Source organism: Tachyglossus aculeatus, chromosome 5 (genome assembly GCF_015852505.1).
Source record: "Tachyglossus aculeatus isolate mTacAcu1 chromosome 5, mTacAcu1.pri, whole genome shotgun sequence".
In the NCBI taxonomy this organism is placed as follows: Eukaryota; Metazoa; Chordata; class Mammalia; order Monotremata; family Tachyglossidae; genus Tachyglossus; species Tachyglossus aculeatus.
The window spans coordinates 15,520,149-15,536,608 of record NC_052070.1 but is presented as its reverse complement, the minus strand read 5'-3'; the positions used below and the strand labels follow the sequence as shown (position 1 = coordinate 15,536,608).

At 44.3% G+C, this 16,460-nt stretch overlaps 1 protein-coding gene and 1 non-coding gene across 2 annotated transcripts in view; both read left to right on the top strand.

The window, feature by feature from the left end:
* The window catches only part of L3MBTL4 (L3MBTL histone methyl-lysine binding protein 4), a 412,230-nt gene extending 396,079 nt beyond the window's left edge, over nucleotides 1-16,151 (top strand). The window contains exons 17-18 of the mRNA XM_038747457.1: nucleotides 12,921-12,983; nucleotides 15,279-16,151. Of these exons, the coding sequence (XP_038603385.1) occupies nucleotides 12,921-12,983; nucleotides 15,279-15,431 (216 nt within the window). The 3' untranslated portion in view covers nucleotides 15,432-16,151. The remainder of the gene's footprint in view (nucleotides 1-12,920; nucleotides 12,984-15,278) is intronic.
* On the top strand, nucleotides 14,448-14,585 carry LOC119929046. Its single transcript, XR_005451190.1, has one exon. It is a non-coding gene; the product is annotated as a small nucleolar RNA SNORA7 (small nucleolar RNA).
* Nucleotides 16,152-16,460: the final 309 nt, after the last annotated feature.

Here is a 16,460-nt window from a genome sequence, read left to right as displayed (position 1 = left end):
ATTAATGATGTGTATATCTCTATAATTCTATGTATTTAGAATGATTCATTCATTCAATCGTATTTATTGAGCGCTTACTGTGTGCAGAGCTCTGTACTAAGCACTTGAGAAGTACAAGTTGGCAGCATATATAGACGGTCCCTACCCAACAACGGGCTCACAGTCTAGAAGTCTAGAATGATGCTACTGATTCCTGTTTACTTGTTTCAATGTCTGTCTCCCCACCTTCTAGACTGTGAGCCCGTTGTGGGCAGGGATTGTCTATTGCTGAATTGTACTTTCCTACTGCTTAATACAGTGCTCTGCACCCAATAAGCACTCAATAAATATGAATGAATGAATGAATGAATGAATGAATGAATGAATGAAGTGACAGAGCTGAGATTAGAAACCAGGTCCATCTGACGCTCAGGTATGGGTTCTGAGCTCTGAGTACACTTAAAAAATACCAATCAGTCAGTCAAATAATCAGTGATATTTATTGAGCACTTTCTTTGTCCAGACCATGTTCTAAGTGCTTGGGAGAGTACAGTAAAATGGAGTTGGTAGACATGATCCCTGCCTTCAAGTAGCTTGAATTTATTGAGCATCACTCAGTATTGCTCAGTGCAGTGCTTAGTACAGTGCCTGGCACATAGCAAGCACTTAACAAATGCCATAGTTTGTTTACTATAATTACAGTAATTACTATTGCTCTGTGCAGTGCCCAGTACTGAACTGTTAGTAGAGTGCAGTAGAATTGATACATTCCCTATCCTCAAGGACTTACAGTCTAGTAAGTGCTTAGTACAGTACTCTGCACATAGCACATGCTCAATAAGTTCCTCTCCATCCAAACTGCCACCTTGTTGGTTCAATCTCTCTTCTTATCCCAACTGGATTATTGTATCAGCTCCTTTCTGATCTCCCATCCTCCTATCTCTCCCCGCTTCAGTCTATACTTCACGCTGCTGCCCGGATTATCTTTCTACAGAAATGTTCTGAGCATGTCACTCCCCTCTTCAAAAATCTCCAGTGGTTGCCTATCAACCTTTGCATGAAGCAAAAAACTCACTATTGTCTTCAAGGCTCTCCATCACCTCACTCCCTCCTACCTCACTTCCCTTCTCTCCTTCTACAGCCCAACCCGCACACTCTGCTCCTCTACTGCTAACCTCCTTCCTGGGCCTTGTTCTTGCCTGTCCCACCATCGAACCCTGGGCCATGTCCTACCTCTGGTCTGGAATGCCCTCCATCCACACATCCACCAAGCTAGCTCTCCTCTTCCATTCAAAGCCCTACTGAGTGCTCACCTCATCCAGGAGGCCTTCCTAGATTGAGCCCCCCTTATCCTCTGCTGCTCCTCCTCTCCCCACCTCCCCCACTCCCTCCCTCTGCCCTTCCTTCCTCCCCTCCCCACAGCACTTGTGTATATTTGTACAAATTTATTACTGTATTTTATTAATGAGGTGTATATATCTATAATTCTATTTATCTATTTTGATGGTATTTGCACCTGTCTACTTGTTTAGTTTTGTTGTCTGTCTCCCCCTTCTAGATTGTGAGCCCGTTGTTGGGTAGGGACTGTCTCTATGTGTTGCCGATTTGTACTTCCCAAGGGCTTAGTACAGTGCTCTGCACACAGTAAGCACTCAGTAAATATGATTAAATGAATGAATGAATGAATAAATATCATTGATTGATTGACTGATAGCGGGGGACATGCACTGAAAGAAATTATAGGGAATGGTAAGTGAGAGTGTTAAAGACAGGTTCATATTTGCTGTGGTGGAGGATAGGACTCTATCCTTAATCCTCCTTGACCTCTCAGCTGCCTTCGACACTGTGGACCACCCCCTTCTCCTCAACACGCTCTCCAACCTTGGCTTCACAGACTCTGTCCTCTCTCCAGCCATTCATTCTCAGTCTCTTTTGCGGGCTCCTCCTCCCCCTCCCATCCCCTTACTGTAGGGGTTCTTCAAGGGTCAGTTCTTGGTCCCCTTCTGTTCTCTATCTACACTCACTCCCTTGGTGAACTCATTCACTCCCACGGCTTCAACTATCATCTCTACGCTGATGACACCCAAATCTACATCTCTTCCCCTGCTCTCTCTCCCTCCCTCCAGGCTCGTATCTCCTCCTGCCTTCAGGACAGCTCCATCTGGATGTCTTCCCGCCTTCTAAAACTCAACATGTCCAAGACTGAACTCCTTATCTTCCCTCCCAAACCCTGCCCTCTCCCTGACTTTCCCATCACTGTTGATGGCACTACCATCCTTCCCATCTCACAAGCCCGCACCCTTGGTGTTATCCTCGACTCCGCTCTTTCGTGCACCCCTCACATCCAATCCTTCACCAAAACCTGCCCGTCTCACCTCTGCAACATCGCCAAGATCCGCCCTTTCCTCTCCATCCAAACCGCTATCCTGCTGGTTCAATCTCTCATCCTATCCCGACTGTTTTACTGCATCAGCCTCCTCCCTGATCTCCCATCCTCCTGTCACTCCCCACTTCAATCTGTACTTCACACTGCTGCCCAGATCATCTTTGTGCAGAAATGCTCTGGGCATGTTACTCCCCTCCTCAAAAATCTCCAGTGGCTACCAATCAACCTATGCATCAGGCAAAAACTCCTCAGTCTCGGCTTCAAGGCTTTCCATCACCTCGCCCCCTCCTACCTCACCTCCCTTCTCTCCTTCTACAAACCAGCCCACACCCTCCGTTACTCTGCTGCTAACCTCCTCACTGTGCCTCGTTCTTGCCTGTCCCACCGTGGACCCCCAGCCCACGTCCTCCTCCTGGCCTGGAATGCCCTCCCTCCGCACATCCGCCAAGCTAGCTCTCTTCCTCCCTTCAAAGCCCTACTGAGAGCTCACCTCCTCCAGGAGGCCTTCCCAGACTGAGCCCCCTCCTTCCTCTCCCGCTCTTCCCCCTCCCCATCCCCCCACCTTACCTCCTTCCCCTCCTCACAGCACCTGCATATATGTATATATGTTTGTACATATTTATTACTCTATTCATTTTACTTGTACATATTTATTCTATTTATTTTATTTTGTTAATATGTTTTGTTTTGTTGTCTGTCTCCCCCCTTCTAGACTGTGAGCCCACTGTTGGGTAGGGACCATCTCTATATGTTGCCAACTTGTACTTCCCGAACTCTTAGTACAGTGCTCTGCACACAGTAAGTGCTCAATAAATACAATTGAATGAATGAATGAATTAATTAATTAATGGGCTGTGATCTGAAAGGATGTAGAAATGCTGAAATGGCAGTGATTGGGGAGGCAGATAAATCAGGCAAGGTCTCCTGGAGGAGATGTGATTTCAGAGGGAATTTGAAAATGGGGAAAACAGTGGTCTGCCAGATCTGAAGAGGAAGGGAGTTCTAGCCAGAAGGGAGGTTGTGAGCAAGAGGTGGTGGCCAGAGAGACAAGAATAAGGCCCAGCTCGTTGGTTGGCTTGAGCAGTGAAAAGGTTTTCAAGTGGGTTATAATAATAGCAATAATAATGATGATGGCATTTATTAAGCACTTACTTGCAAAGCACTGTTCTAAGCGCTGGGGAGGTTGCAAGGTGATCAGGTTGTCCCATGTCGGGCTCACAATATTCATCCCCATTTTACAGATGAGGTAACTGAGGCACAGAGAAGTTAAGTGACTTGCCCGAAGTCCCACAGCTGACAATTGGCAGAACCGGGATTTGAACCCATGACCTCTGACTCCAAAGCCTATGCTCTAATAAGGCTTTGAAGGTGGGGAAGGTCATTGTCTGTCAGGTATGAAGAGAGAGGGCAATCAGGACAGAGGCAGGATGTGGACGAGGGTTCGGCGGAGAGGTGCACGAGATCGAGGTACAGTGAGTAGGTTGGTATTAGAGAAATGAAGTGTGTGGGCTGGGTTGGAGTAGGAGAGTAGCAAGGTGAGGTAGGATGGGGCAAGGCGATTGAATGCTTTAAAGCTGATTGTGAGGAGGGTCTGTTTGATGTGGCGGTGGGACGAGCAACCGTTGGAGGTTCTCGAGAAGTGGGGAAACACGGACTGAACGTTTTTAGAGATTAATGACCTGGGCAGCAGAGTGAAGTAGGGAGTCAAGTGGGGGAGACAGGAGGCAGGGAGGTCAGCAAGGAAGCTGATGCAGTAATGAAAGCTATTATAAGTGCTTGGATTAATGTGGTAGCGGTCTGGACGGAGAAGAGAAGTATTTTAGCCATTTTGAAGATTGAACCAATGGGATTTGGTGACAAATTAAAAATGTGTGGTGAATGAGAGACATGTGGAAGAGAACACTAAGGTTATGGGCTTGAGGGACAAGGAAGATGGTGGTGCTGTCTACAGTGATGAGAAAGTCACAGAGTTTGAATCTGGGTTCACTATGGGATAGCAAGTTTTTTCCCTTTCCAAAGACTAGATCATAGTTACCATTTAATCAGACTATTTACAGGAGGCTAGAAATACAGAAAAGGTGAGAGTCCAAGATCAGTAGTTCAATCCAGCCTGCACTGAACTATGAGGTTCAGAAATTCATCATGTTCAGAAATTCACGTAAAACTCCTCAAAAAGATTGCACTTTGAAAATGGTGCCATAGTTATGCTTTTCAAGGCAAATGTTCTAGTGTCCTTAACAGCAAGGATATAAAATAAAATGTTTACATAGACAAGGAAATTCACTTTCAATAAATTAGTCATATTTCTTGAGCGCTTACTTTGTGTAGAGCACTGTACTAAGCCCTTGGGAGAGTACAGTATAACAGAGTTGGTAGAAATAGTCCCTGCCCATAGTGATCTTACAGTTTAGAGAGAGAAATCAATTTGTCAAGTGAGCAGAAGAAAGACAAAGCAGAAGACTACTTCTTATTCTGAAATTTACTGGGCTGAACATTCAGGTTCAGCTTTCTCTTTGCACATACTTCCTCTTTTTACTTTTCACCTCTGAGTGTGCTCATTAAACTGCTTCCAAAATGAGCAGGACACCAGTCATTTGCAGGTACACGGTATACTGTAGGGGCTGATAACCTGTCTTTTCTCCTCCTTTGAGGGAATGGCTGACATAGATATGCCCATATTTTTCTAAAATAAAAATGAGCTGGAGCAATCAACTCTAACCAGACAGCATATTGTCAACCTCAAGGAAAAACGTTCAGGCCAAGCAGGAACCAACTTTCAGCTGAAGAAAGCAGAGCCTAGCATTGAGGACGTAAGATTGTCAGAGGTGTTGAAATGCTTTTCTGATAAGAGGCTTCATCGCCCATGTGGAAAGCATGAAGCAAGACTCCCAAGCTTTCCAAAAGCAGACGTTCTCATCCATTTTTAAGGTGAGATTTTGTCAATGAACCTAGAGGAGGGAGCATCCATGTTTAGATAACTATTTCTCCTGACGCTGGACCCCTGATTAAGTGTATTTTCAAGAGGAGAATTACTTTTCTTACAGTGGTGAACAAAAGCACTTCTGTACGGCCTAGTGGATAAAGCACGGTCCCAGGAGTCAGAAGGACCTGGATCCCAATCCCCGCTCCCCTGCTGTGTGAACTTCAGCAAGTCACCTCACTTCTCTGGTTGGTAGACATGTTGGTAGTTACCTCATCTGTAAAATGGGGATTACGACTGTGAGCCCCATGTGGGACCGGGACTGTGTCCAACCTGATTAGCTTGTATCTATCCTAGAACTCAGAACAGTGCCTGACTCCTAGTAAGTGCTTAACAAATACCATCATTTATTTCCTCTGACAACAAATCCAGTGCATATGTTTGGGAGTGACTTTGTCTTAAATACCAAACCAATTCCACCCTTTGATTAATTCCTCTTGTATTGAGGGGAATTACCTAGACAAAAACCTCTGCAATAATAATACTGAAAATAATTGTACCAAGCACTATGTGCCAAGCACTGTTCTAAGCACTGGGGTAGGTACAAGGTAATCAGGTTGTTCCATGTGGGACTCACAGTCTTAATCTCCATTTTATAGATGTGGTAACTGAGACAGAATGCTTGGCACATAGTAAGAGCTTAATAAATATCATGATTATCATCACAGAGAAGTTAAGTGTCTTGCCCAAAGTCACACAGTTGACAAGTGGGGGAGCCGGAATTAGAACCCCTATCTTTTAACTTCCAAACCCGTGCTCTATCCACAAACCACGTTTTTTCCCTGAGACTACCAATGAAATACAGTAGACAGAGGTTATAGTGCGAGAGGAGGGTTAAATCAACAGTGGGGACAGAGCTGACTGAGTGCCTTAAAGCCTGTGGCCAGGGCTTTCTACTTGATGTCAAGGTTGGCAGCCACTGCAAGTTTTTGACTACTGGGAAGACATGTGCAGAACAATATTTTAGAACACAGATCCAGGCAGTGGAGTGAACTAACTAGTAGAAAAGGAGAGGTTGGAGGTAGGGATTGATTGGTCTAATATCTGACAGGTTTTTGGAAAACCCCATGCCAAAGCAGGCATACTTTTAGCTGAAGTAGTAAAAAAAAAATAGGGAAGCAGCGTGGCATAGAGGAGAGACCACAGGCCTGGGAGTCAGAGGCCCTGGGTCCTAATCCCAGCTCTGCCAGTTGCTTGCTGTGTGACCTTGGGCAAGCCACTTAACTTCTCTGTGCTTCCGTTTCTTCAACTGTAAAATGTTAAAAATAACTGCTCTCCCCCCTACTTGGACTGTGAGCCCTATGTGGGACAGGGATCGTGTCAGACGTAATTAACTTGTACCTTCCCCAGAGCTTAGAACAGTGTTTGACACAGTGTAAGTGCTTAACGAATGCCATTAAAAAATTGCCTTTGACTAGTTGGGTTCAGCCAAGGAATCGAATTATGAAGAGGTGGCCACTACAACCTGGTACAGTGTTGAATCAGAAGCCTGTCATCCTCAGGGCCAAACTTAGTGGCTATTATAACGCCCATAAGACTAAGAGAAAGAAACTCTCTCACAGTGATTTCCTACCAGCAAACTTTGAATATTGCTGTAATCACAATCTTCCTGAGGAAAATTGACTTTAGAATGGTTGTTCCCATGACCACCCTAGACTCAAAGGGTCCCCTCTATGCTTTATCATTTATTGTGGAATAAACACCACAACTTGTTTGTCCAAGAAAGATTCATTCCATGTGTTCTGAGCAAGGCCTTGATGGTGTCTGAGACAGAGAGGTCTGATCTGTCTGTGATTGATGTAATGCCAAATGACCATTTATGGGGTCACAACCTTCAAAGGTGTTCCTAAGCTTCTATATTTACTGGACAGCACTACTACACTACACCCAACTTATAAAATATTTTTAAAAGTTTTTAAAACAAATGCCCTCGAACAAAAACCTTTCCAGCACATTTCATTGGCCTTGTCAGCTCTGAGGTTAACCTGAGCCTACAAGAAACAAAATTTTCCAGAGTAGCGAGCTATTGCCTGTATTTTTAGCTGCCTGGACACACCCAATCACATCATTCAGGACCACAGGGAATGTCACTGTTTATTGTTGTATTGTACTTGCCCCAAGCGCAAATACAATGCTCTGCACATAGTAAGCACTCAGTAAATACAATTGAATGAATGAATGACCAAGTGATCGGTGACAATGATTGGCATTTGGGATGTTGAAACAGTCACATAACAAAAATTCCCTTCCACCTTCCTGAATGTACCCTTCCAACAAAGTTGGCAGTAATAGAGCAGTGTTATCTAGTGGATAGGGTATGGGTCTGGGAATCAGAAGGACCTGGGTTCTAATCCTGGCTCCACCACTTGTCTGCTGTGTGACCTGGACCAAGTCCCTTCACTTCCTCTGTGTCTCAGGTACCTCATTTGTAAAATGGGGATCAAGACTGTGTCCAACCTGATTACTACTCCAGCACTTTAAACAGTGCCTAGCACACAGTAAGCACCTAACAAATTACCATAAGAAGACAACAAAAAAAAAGACATGTTTGGTGTCCTCGCTACCACTTAGAGAATTGCATAAACCAAAAGCAATTTGGGCAGAACATATTTTTCAATCACTTAATATGTGCAGAGCACTGGGAGAGTACAGTGCATGAGAGTAGGTATAAACAATCCAAGGAGCTTTCAGAATGGGTTTTGCAACCCGCCCATTAAAAGGAATTGGTATGCCTATCTGCCCCCAGAAAGAGAAAAAAGCAAACATGATTGCCCCAGTAGGATTCCACAGTGGAGGAAAATGATGGATGTGGACAGACAGACATATGGATAGACACCCTACCCATGAGTCCCCCAAAATGTACAAAAAGTAAACTGTGTGGCTCTTAAAAAAAAAGGAGGAAGTAGAGAATATTTAATTTTTCTCCTTCTTTTATTTGTGCCCCAGAGGGCCGTGGTATTTAGCCCTCAAATTCTCTGATATCTGGTAATAGGCAAATGAAGAGAGAGTTCCACAGTTTGTGAGCAGGTTGAGTTTTAAGACAATAGAATGGAACACAGTTGGCAGGCTTGGCATGCTAAGTCTATACTGCTCATATTCACTGTGACGTTTCCAGAGGCGATGGGTGTTACACACCGGGAGGTGAGACCACTAAGGTTAACGGATGCTTTTGCAATGGCAATAGCATAAAACAGGCCACAGAGCATAATTTCTGTACTATTGGTACACATTCATTAAGCCGCAGGGAACTTGTTAAGCACCATTCAGGGATGTTATTCCCTGAATTCAGGTCTCTGAAGTATTGCAGAAGAATAGTAATGCCAGGTCCCGTTGAAAATGTACCTTGAACACAGACCGTGTTCTTTTTGTGAACAAGAGTGCATATGTGCCCAGAGGAAACTATGTAATCCCACAGATCTGTATTATTTTTGACAAAGCAGAATTCCTTTCTGCTGTATTAATAGTAATAATGATTATTGTTATTATGATAGTTATAAAGTGCTTACTATGTGCCAAGCACTGTTCTAAGTGCTGGGGCAGATACAGGTTAATCAAGTTGGACAAAGTCTCTGTCCCACATAAGGCTCACACTCTTGTCCTCATTTTACAGATGAGATAACCGAGGCAAAGAGAAGTGAAGTGACTTGCCCAAGGTCACACAGCAGAAATGTGGTGGAGCCGGGATCAGAACCCATGACTTTCCGCCTTCCAGACCCAGGCTCTATACTTGGAGGAAAACTCTTCCCAGGGTCACTCCATTATTAGTTGATTAGTTGTTGAATTTGTTGACCATTTACTCTATGCTTATTATCCTTATACCCTGCCACTTCCCCTTATATCTACAGATTTCAATGTCCGTCTCCCCTCTAGACTGTAAGCTCCTTGTGGGGAAGGATCATATCTCCCAACTCAATTGGATTGTCCCCTTCAAGTGCACAGTACAGTGCTCTGCCCACAATCACTACTGTTGCCAAGCACTGCGCAAAATATTGGGGCTGATTATTCTGTTTTATTGTGCTCTCCCAAGCACGTAGTACTGTGTTCTGCACATAGTAAGCATTCAGTAAATAAAATTGATTGATTGATTGATTGATAATCAGATTTGACCCAGTCCCGGTTCCACATGAAGCTCACAGTCTAAGGGGGAGGGAGAATAGGTATTGAATTCCCATTTTACAGATGAAGCAACCAGGTTCTAGATTGTAAGCTCACTGTGGGCAGGGAATATGTCTGTTTTTATTTTGTACTCTCCTAAGCATTTAGTACAGTGTGCTCTGCACACTAAATACAGTTGACCGACTGTCTGACTGATTGACTTGCTCAAGTTCACACAGCAGGCCACAGGCAGGGCTGAGATAGAACCCAAGTCCCCTGCTTCCCAAGCCCATGCTCTCTCACTAGGCCATGCTGTTGAATTATTGTTTGCCAAAGGGGAAATGGACCTGCATTTCCTGTACTCTTGTTCTGGACAAGTAGCTTAGCCAGGGGTGACACCCCAAGCATTCTGGGAAGCCTTTTGAAGTATTTTATAAGTCAAGGATGGTGCAACAGAGCTCTCCAGTAAATACAGAGGCTTAGGAGCAGTGTGAAATGTTGTGACCCCATAAATAATTATTTGGCATTAAGCCCATCACGGATCAGACCTCTGTCTCAGACACTACGGAGGCCTTGCTCAAAACGCATGGAATGAAATCTTTCTTGGATAAACAAGCTGTGGTGATAAATGATAAAGTGTAAAGGGGACTCCCTTTGAATCTGGGATGGTCATGGAAACAACCATTCTAGAGCCAATTTTCCTCAGGAAGGTGGTGATTACGGCAGTATTCAAAGATTGTTGGTAGGAAATCCCTGTGAGACAGTTTGTTTTTCTTAGTTTTGTGGATGTTGTAACAGCCACTAAGTTTGGCTTTAAGGATGAGAGCCAAACTCATCTTTGGCTGTAGTGGCCACGTCTTCAGAATTCTATTCCTTGACTGGACCTGCCATGTCAAAGGAAATTTTTTTAATGCTATTTGTTAAGCACTTACTCTTTGTCAAACTCTGTGATGCTGCCTCGTCCTCCTCCCTAGTCTGAAGCCCAGTCGTGGTCCCCAGTGCTTTAACAAGTGGTGGGAGGAATGATGACCTCCCTACAGTTCCCTACAGCTAATGAGTTTTCCAATGGAGTGGGTGTAGATGGAGAAAAGAAGGGAACCCAGAACTGAACTTTGAGGGACCCCCACAGCAAAGTGATGGGAGGGAGAGGAAGAACCCATGAAAGAGACTGAGAGTGAGCAGCCAGAGAGATAGGAGAACCAGGAGAGGACAGTGTCAGCGAAGCCAAGGTTGGATAATGTTTCCAGGAGAAGGGAGTGGTCGAAAGTGTCAAAGGCAGCTTAAGTGTCAAACTTAACATGTCCAAAACAGAGCTCCTTATCTTCCCACCCAAACCCTGTCCTCCCTATGGCTTTCCCATCACTGTAGATGGCACCACCATTCTTCCTGTTTCACAAGCCCGGAACCTTGGTGTTATCCTTGACTCCTCTCTCTCACTCAACCCTCATATTCAATCCATCACTAAATTCTGTCAGTTCCACCTTCACAGCATCACTAAAATCCATCCTTTCCTCCATCCAAATTGCTACCACGTTACTACAGTCGCTCATCCTATCCCGCCTGGATGACTGCATCAGCCTCCTTGCTGACCTCCCCACTCTAGTCTATACTTCACTCTGCTGCCTGAACACATTCTACTGTCAACCACCACGATCATCGTGGGGAATCTGGAAAAGGAGGAGCAGGTCACCCAATGTCGGAGTCCAGTGGGACCCAAAGAGCACTGCCTAGGGGAGACAATTATATGGGCTTCTGTAAAGATCAGGACTCTTGAGCTAACTGGTTACTGGACTTGATGCCCAGTCACACTCTAGCAGGTAAATGAAAGGCAGGACACAATTTGAAGAATCAAGACTTTGTTTAATGAGAAACATTGTAGTCTAGAGGTGAAGCAGTGTGGCTTGGTGGATAGAGCACGGGCCTGGAAGTCAGAAGGTCATGGGTTCTAATCCCTGCTCCACTACATGTCTGCTGTGTGACCTTGGGCAAGTCAGTTAATTTCTCTGGGCTTCAGTTTCCTCATCTGTAAAATGGGGATTAAGAGTGTGAGCCCCATGTGGGACAGGGACTGTATCCAACCTGATTACCTTGTATCTACCCCACCACTTAGAACAGTTCTTGGCACATAGTAAGCGCTTAACAAGTACCATTGTTATTATTATTATTACTATTTACTATAAAAACAGTCAGAACACTTCACCCCACTCCACAAAAGCTCGAGAGGTTGCCATCCACCTCTACATCAAACAAAAACTCTTCACAATTGTTTTTAAAGCACTCCACCACCTTACCCCATCCTACCTCATGTCACTTCTATCCCCCTACAACCCAGCCCGTGGGTGACTGGGTTAAGTGACTTACCCAGGGTCACACAGCAGACCGGTGGCAGAGGCAGGATTAGAAACCAGGTCATCTGACTCTCAGGTCCATGCTCTTTTCACTAAGCCTCACTGCTTCAGTTTGGGAAGACAGAGCTTCTTCCACCTTGTTCCTCGTCAATATGCTCTTTGCTGCCACAATCCATCATTTTATATTAATAATAGTATTTGTTAAATGCTTACTTTGTGCCAAACACCATACTAAGCCCTGTGGTGGATACACAGTATTAGCGGATCAAACCAATCCTATCCCTGCAGTCAAGTGGCAGAGCCAGGATTAGAACCCAGATCTTCTGACTCCCAAGCCCGTGTTCTTTCCACTTGGCCATACTGCCTCTCGGTCTGTCAATAGTGTGTTCTCTTGCAGATTACTGTACTAGGTGCATGGGAGTGATAGTACTATAGAGTTAGCCAAAGCAAAGCTTCCCTTTCTCTGTAAAACTGATGGATTGTACCGAGCTGTCTCTAATCCTAATGTCTATAATAATAATAATAATAATGTTGGTATTTGTTAAGCGCTTATTGCGTTCTAAGCGCGGGGGAAGATACAAGGTGATCAGGTTGTCCCATGTGGGGCTCACAATCTTAATCCCCATTTTACAGATGAGGTAACTGAGGCACAGAGAAGTTAAGTGACTTGCCCAAAGTCACACAGCTGACAAGCAGAGGAGCCGGGATTTGAATCCATGACCGATGACTCCCGAGCCCATGCTCTTTCCACTGAGCAGCGCTGTCTATGGCACAAGATCTTCAGGGAAGCAACAGGGCTTAGTGGAATTGGAAAAAGCATGGGACTGGGAATCAGAGACTTGCTGTGTGTCCTTGCACAAGTCACTTAACTTATCTATGCCTCAGTTTTTTCATCTATAACAGGGAGTTTTAATACCTGTTTAATACCTCTGACAGATTGTGAGCCCCAATAGGGAAAAGGAGTGTGTCCAACATGATTTTCTTGTATCTACCCCTGCCCTTAGGAAAGGGTTTGGCAGGCACAGTGTTTGTAAGTGCTGAACATAATCCCACTATCATTATCATAATTATTGTTAATATCATTATTTTATTAAATGCATGTTTAAATTAGAGTTTTTTTCTTGTGCTATAGGTGGCGACCTTTATCCAGACCCTTCCAGGGTGTGAAGAACATGCGAAAGACTTCCAAAAAGAGGTAAGGGTTTATTAGAGAGCGTCATCTCCAGCTCTAGACATAGCATGGCTCAGAACCCACCCCCTCTATTATTATAATGGTATTTGTTAAGTGCTTACTATGTGCAAAGCACTATTCTAAGCACTGGGGGTTACAAGGTGATCAGGTTGTCTCACGGGGGGCTCACAGTCTTAATCCCCATTTTACAGATGAGGGAACTGAAGCTCAGAGAAGTGAAATGACTTGCCCAAGGTCACACAGCAAACATGTGGCGGAGCCGGGATTCGAACCCATGACCTCTGACTCCAAATCCCGGGCTCTTTCAACTGAGCCGCACTGACTCTCTACACTGTAAGCTCGTTGTGGGCAGGGAATATGCCTGTTTATTGTTGTATTGTGATCACCCAAGCTCTTAGTACAGTGCTCTGCACCCAGTAAGCACTCAATAAATATGATTGAGTGAATGAATGAACCCTCTTTCTAAAAGAATAATCCATGAGGGACCAGAAATGAGAACAACTAGAGGGTAGTTCAGAACTCAAGTTGGGATGGACCCGACTAGTCAAAAAATCAACCAAAACAGAAACAACAACCATGATGAAAGGGAATTTTCCTTCCCGATGTCCAACAATGTCCCAGTGTTGAGTACTCCTGGCTCAATCCACCCTGGTCACCCATTCCCTGCTGCCCAGACCTAACAGGAAGCTGTGTGGCCTAATGGATAGAGCATGGACCTTAAAGTCAGAGGACCGTGAGCAAGTCACTTCATTTCTCTGTGCTTCAGTTACCTTGTGTACCATGTGACCTTGGGCAAGTCACTTCATTTCTCTGTGCTTCAGTCACCTCATCTGCAAAATGGGGATTAACACTGCGAGCCCCATGTGGGACATGGACGGTGGCCAACCTGTTTATCTTGTATCTGCCCCACGAATCTATGTGCCTGGCACATAGTAAATTCATCATGAATACTATAAAAAAAAATCCCAAAGTGATTGGGAGAAGCAGTATGGCTCAATGGAAAGAGCACGGGCTTTGGAGTCAGAGGTCCTGGGTTCAAATTCCGACTCCACCAACTGTCAGCTGTGTGACTTTGGGGCAAGTCACTTCTCTGTGCCTCAGTTACCTCATCTGTAAAATGGGGATTAAAACTGTGAGCCCCCCATAGGACAACCTGATCACCTTGTAAACCCCACAGCGCTTAGAACGGTGCTTTGCACATAGTAAGCACTTAACAAATACCATTATTATAATTATTATTATTATTGGTTAACAACATTGGTCATGGGCAACTTAAGCAGGGCTTCCCCATAGGCACTTGGGGTTTCGCCTGCTCGAGCTCCACCCGAATCTCAAAGATCACCTTCAAATAAGTTATGAGAAGCAAATTAATCAATCAGTCAATCAATGATATTTATTAAGCACTTACTGTGTGCCAAGTGCTGCACTAAGTTATTGGGACAGTACAATATAATATAGTAAAATATGCCTCTCTCAGGATTGTACCTGGAGAGTTTCCAATACTCTACCAGTCCCACCTACCGGAGGGAGAGTCAAGCAGAGGCATACCCATTCCATTCCTAGCTTGGGCAGTGGCTGGTGAGTGGAAGGCAATCTGCTACAAGTCAAAATTCACCGGTGCTGAACAGCAGCAACATGGGAGAGGGTTGAGGGTGGAGACTCAAGTTTACTGCGTAGAAGAAGGCAGTGGTAAACCACTTCCATATTTTTACCCAGAAAACTCTATGGATGCACTAGCAGAATGATTGCAGATGTAGGTGGGGAGTTCTGGGAGAGATGTGTCCACGGAGTTCCTATGGGTCGGGAGTGACTCGACAGCATAAGACAAAACAAGTAAAATGTGGTCTTTGCCCACAAGGAGCTTACAGTCTGCAGGAAGAGACACATTAAAATGTGTTACCTATAGGGAAAATAATAGATTGTAAGGAGATTTATATAAGTGCTGTGGGGCTGAGGTGAGTTTTCAGAGTGCTTAAAGGGGACACAGCCAAGTGTGTAGTCAACACAGAGGGGAGGGCAGATAGGGGAAATGGGGACTTAATCTGGGAAGGCTTCTTAGTGGAGGTGTGATTTAAGGAGGGTTTTGAAGGTGGGTAGGATGGTGGACTTTCAGATATGAAGGGGAGAGAATTCAAGGCCTGAGAGCCGACTCTATTCTTCTTGATCATATTTCAAACATTTGACCTGCTCTGCCTTAAACAGATTAAAGAGCAGTTCTGAGCATTTCAGGTCACAATAGCATAGAGTTTGTTTTGGAAAGTGGTTACAACCCATTTATTTTTATTTGTTTATCTGCAGCAGATTGATGGCAGAGCGTTCCTTCTTCTGACCCAGACAGATATCGTTAAGGTGATGAACATCAAACTTGGTCCAGCATTAAAGATCTATAATTCCATCCTGATGTTCAAAAATGCCCAAGACGTTGTAGAAGTGGATTCTTCATCTAGCTAGGTCATCAGGGGATAAGTGCAATGTTCTCTTCTTATCACTGAAGCAATAACATTTGGGATAAGTGAACTTGATTTTAGCGTTTCACATTTTATGCCTCTAAACTTAATCCGAAAATGTAAAAGGGTCCAAGTTTTGTACATTCGGAAGATTTTGATGATTAAGTGCCAAAAACAACAACAAGAGATTTGGGCACATTTACTTGTAAAAAAAAAACTATCTTTGGTGGAGTCTTTTCAGCCTGGTTACGTCAAATCAAGCAGACATACAAAAGAAGTCTATTTGTACATTTTTATTCTGCATCTTCCATTTGCCATGTTACAAGCATAAAACCCGTAAGTGGTGAAATATTAGAAAACCGGTATTCTTAAATAGGTTGCTAATATTGTCACCAGAACAACAACATCTGAACTGGGTTCAAAGTTATTACCTGTACCATAACATGTCTGCAAAAGGCATATTGAGAGAAGTGAAAAAGGCCTAGGGCTTGAAAAAGACTTCATGTGAAATTTTTGTGTACTTACTCAGGAAAGTGTGAATGTGCTGGGAGGTTTTTGTAAGTAAAGCACATCTTTTCAAGATTTATTCTTCGTGCTCTGTTTGTTCATGTATCCAGTCCACTGTTTCTCTCAGACAGCTTCTCTGGGCCCAGAAAGTGCCATATTCAATATAAAACTCAGGCCTGGGTCTTTTAATAATAATAATTATTATTATTATGGTATTTGTTAAGTGCTTACTATGTGCCAAGTACTGTTCCAAGCACTGGGGTAGATACAAGCCAATTAGGTTGCTCATAGTGTCACTCCCTATTTTACGTATGAGGTGTTTGAGACACAGAGAAGTGAAGTGACTTGTCTAAGGTCACACAGCAGACAAGTGGTGGAGCTGGGATTAGAATCCGTGACCTCTGACTCCCAAGCCGTGCTCTTGCCACTAGGCCATGCTGCTTCTATAAAAGTGGACAGTGGATAGACCATGGGCCTGAGAGTCAGAAGGACCTGGATTCTAATCCCTGCACCACCACTTGTATGC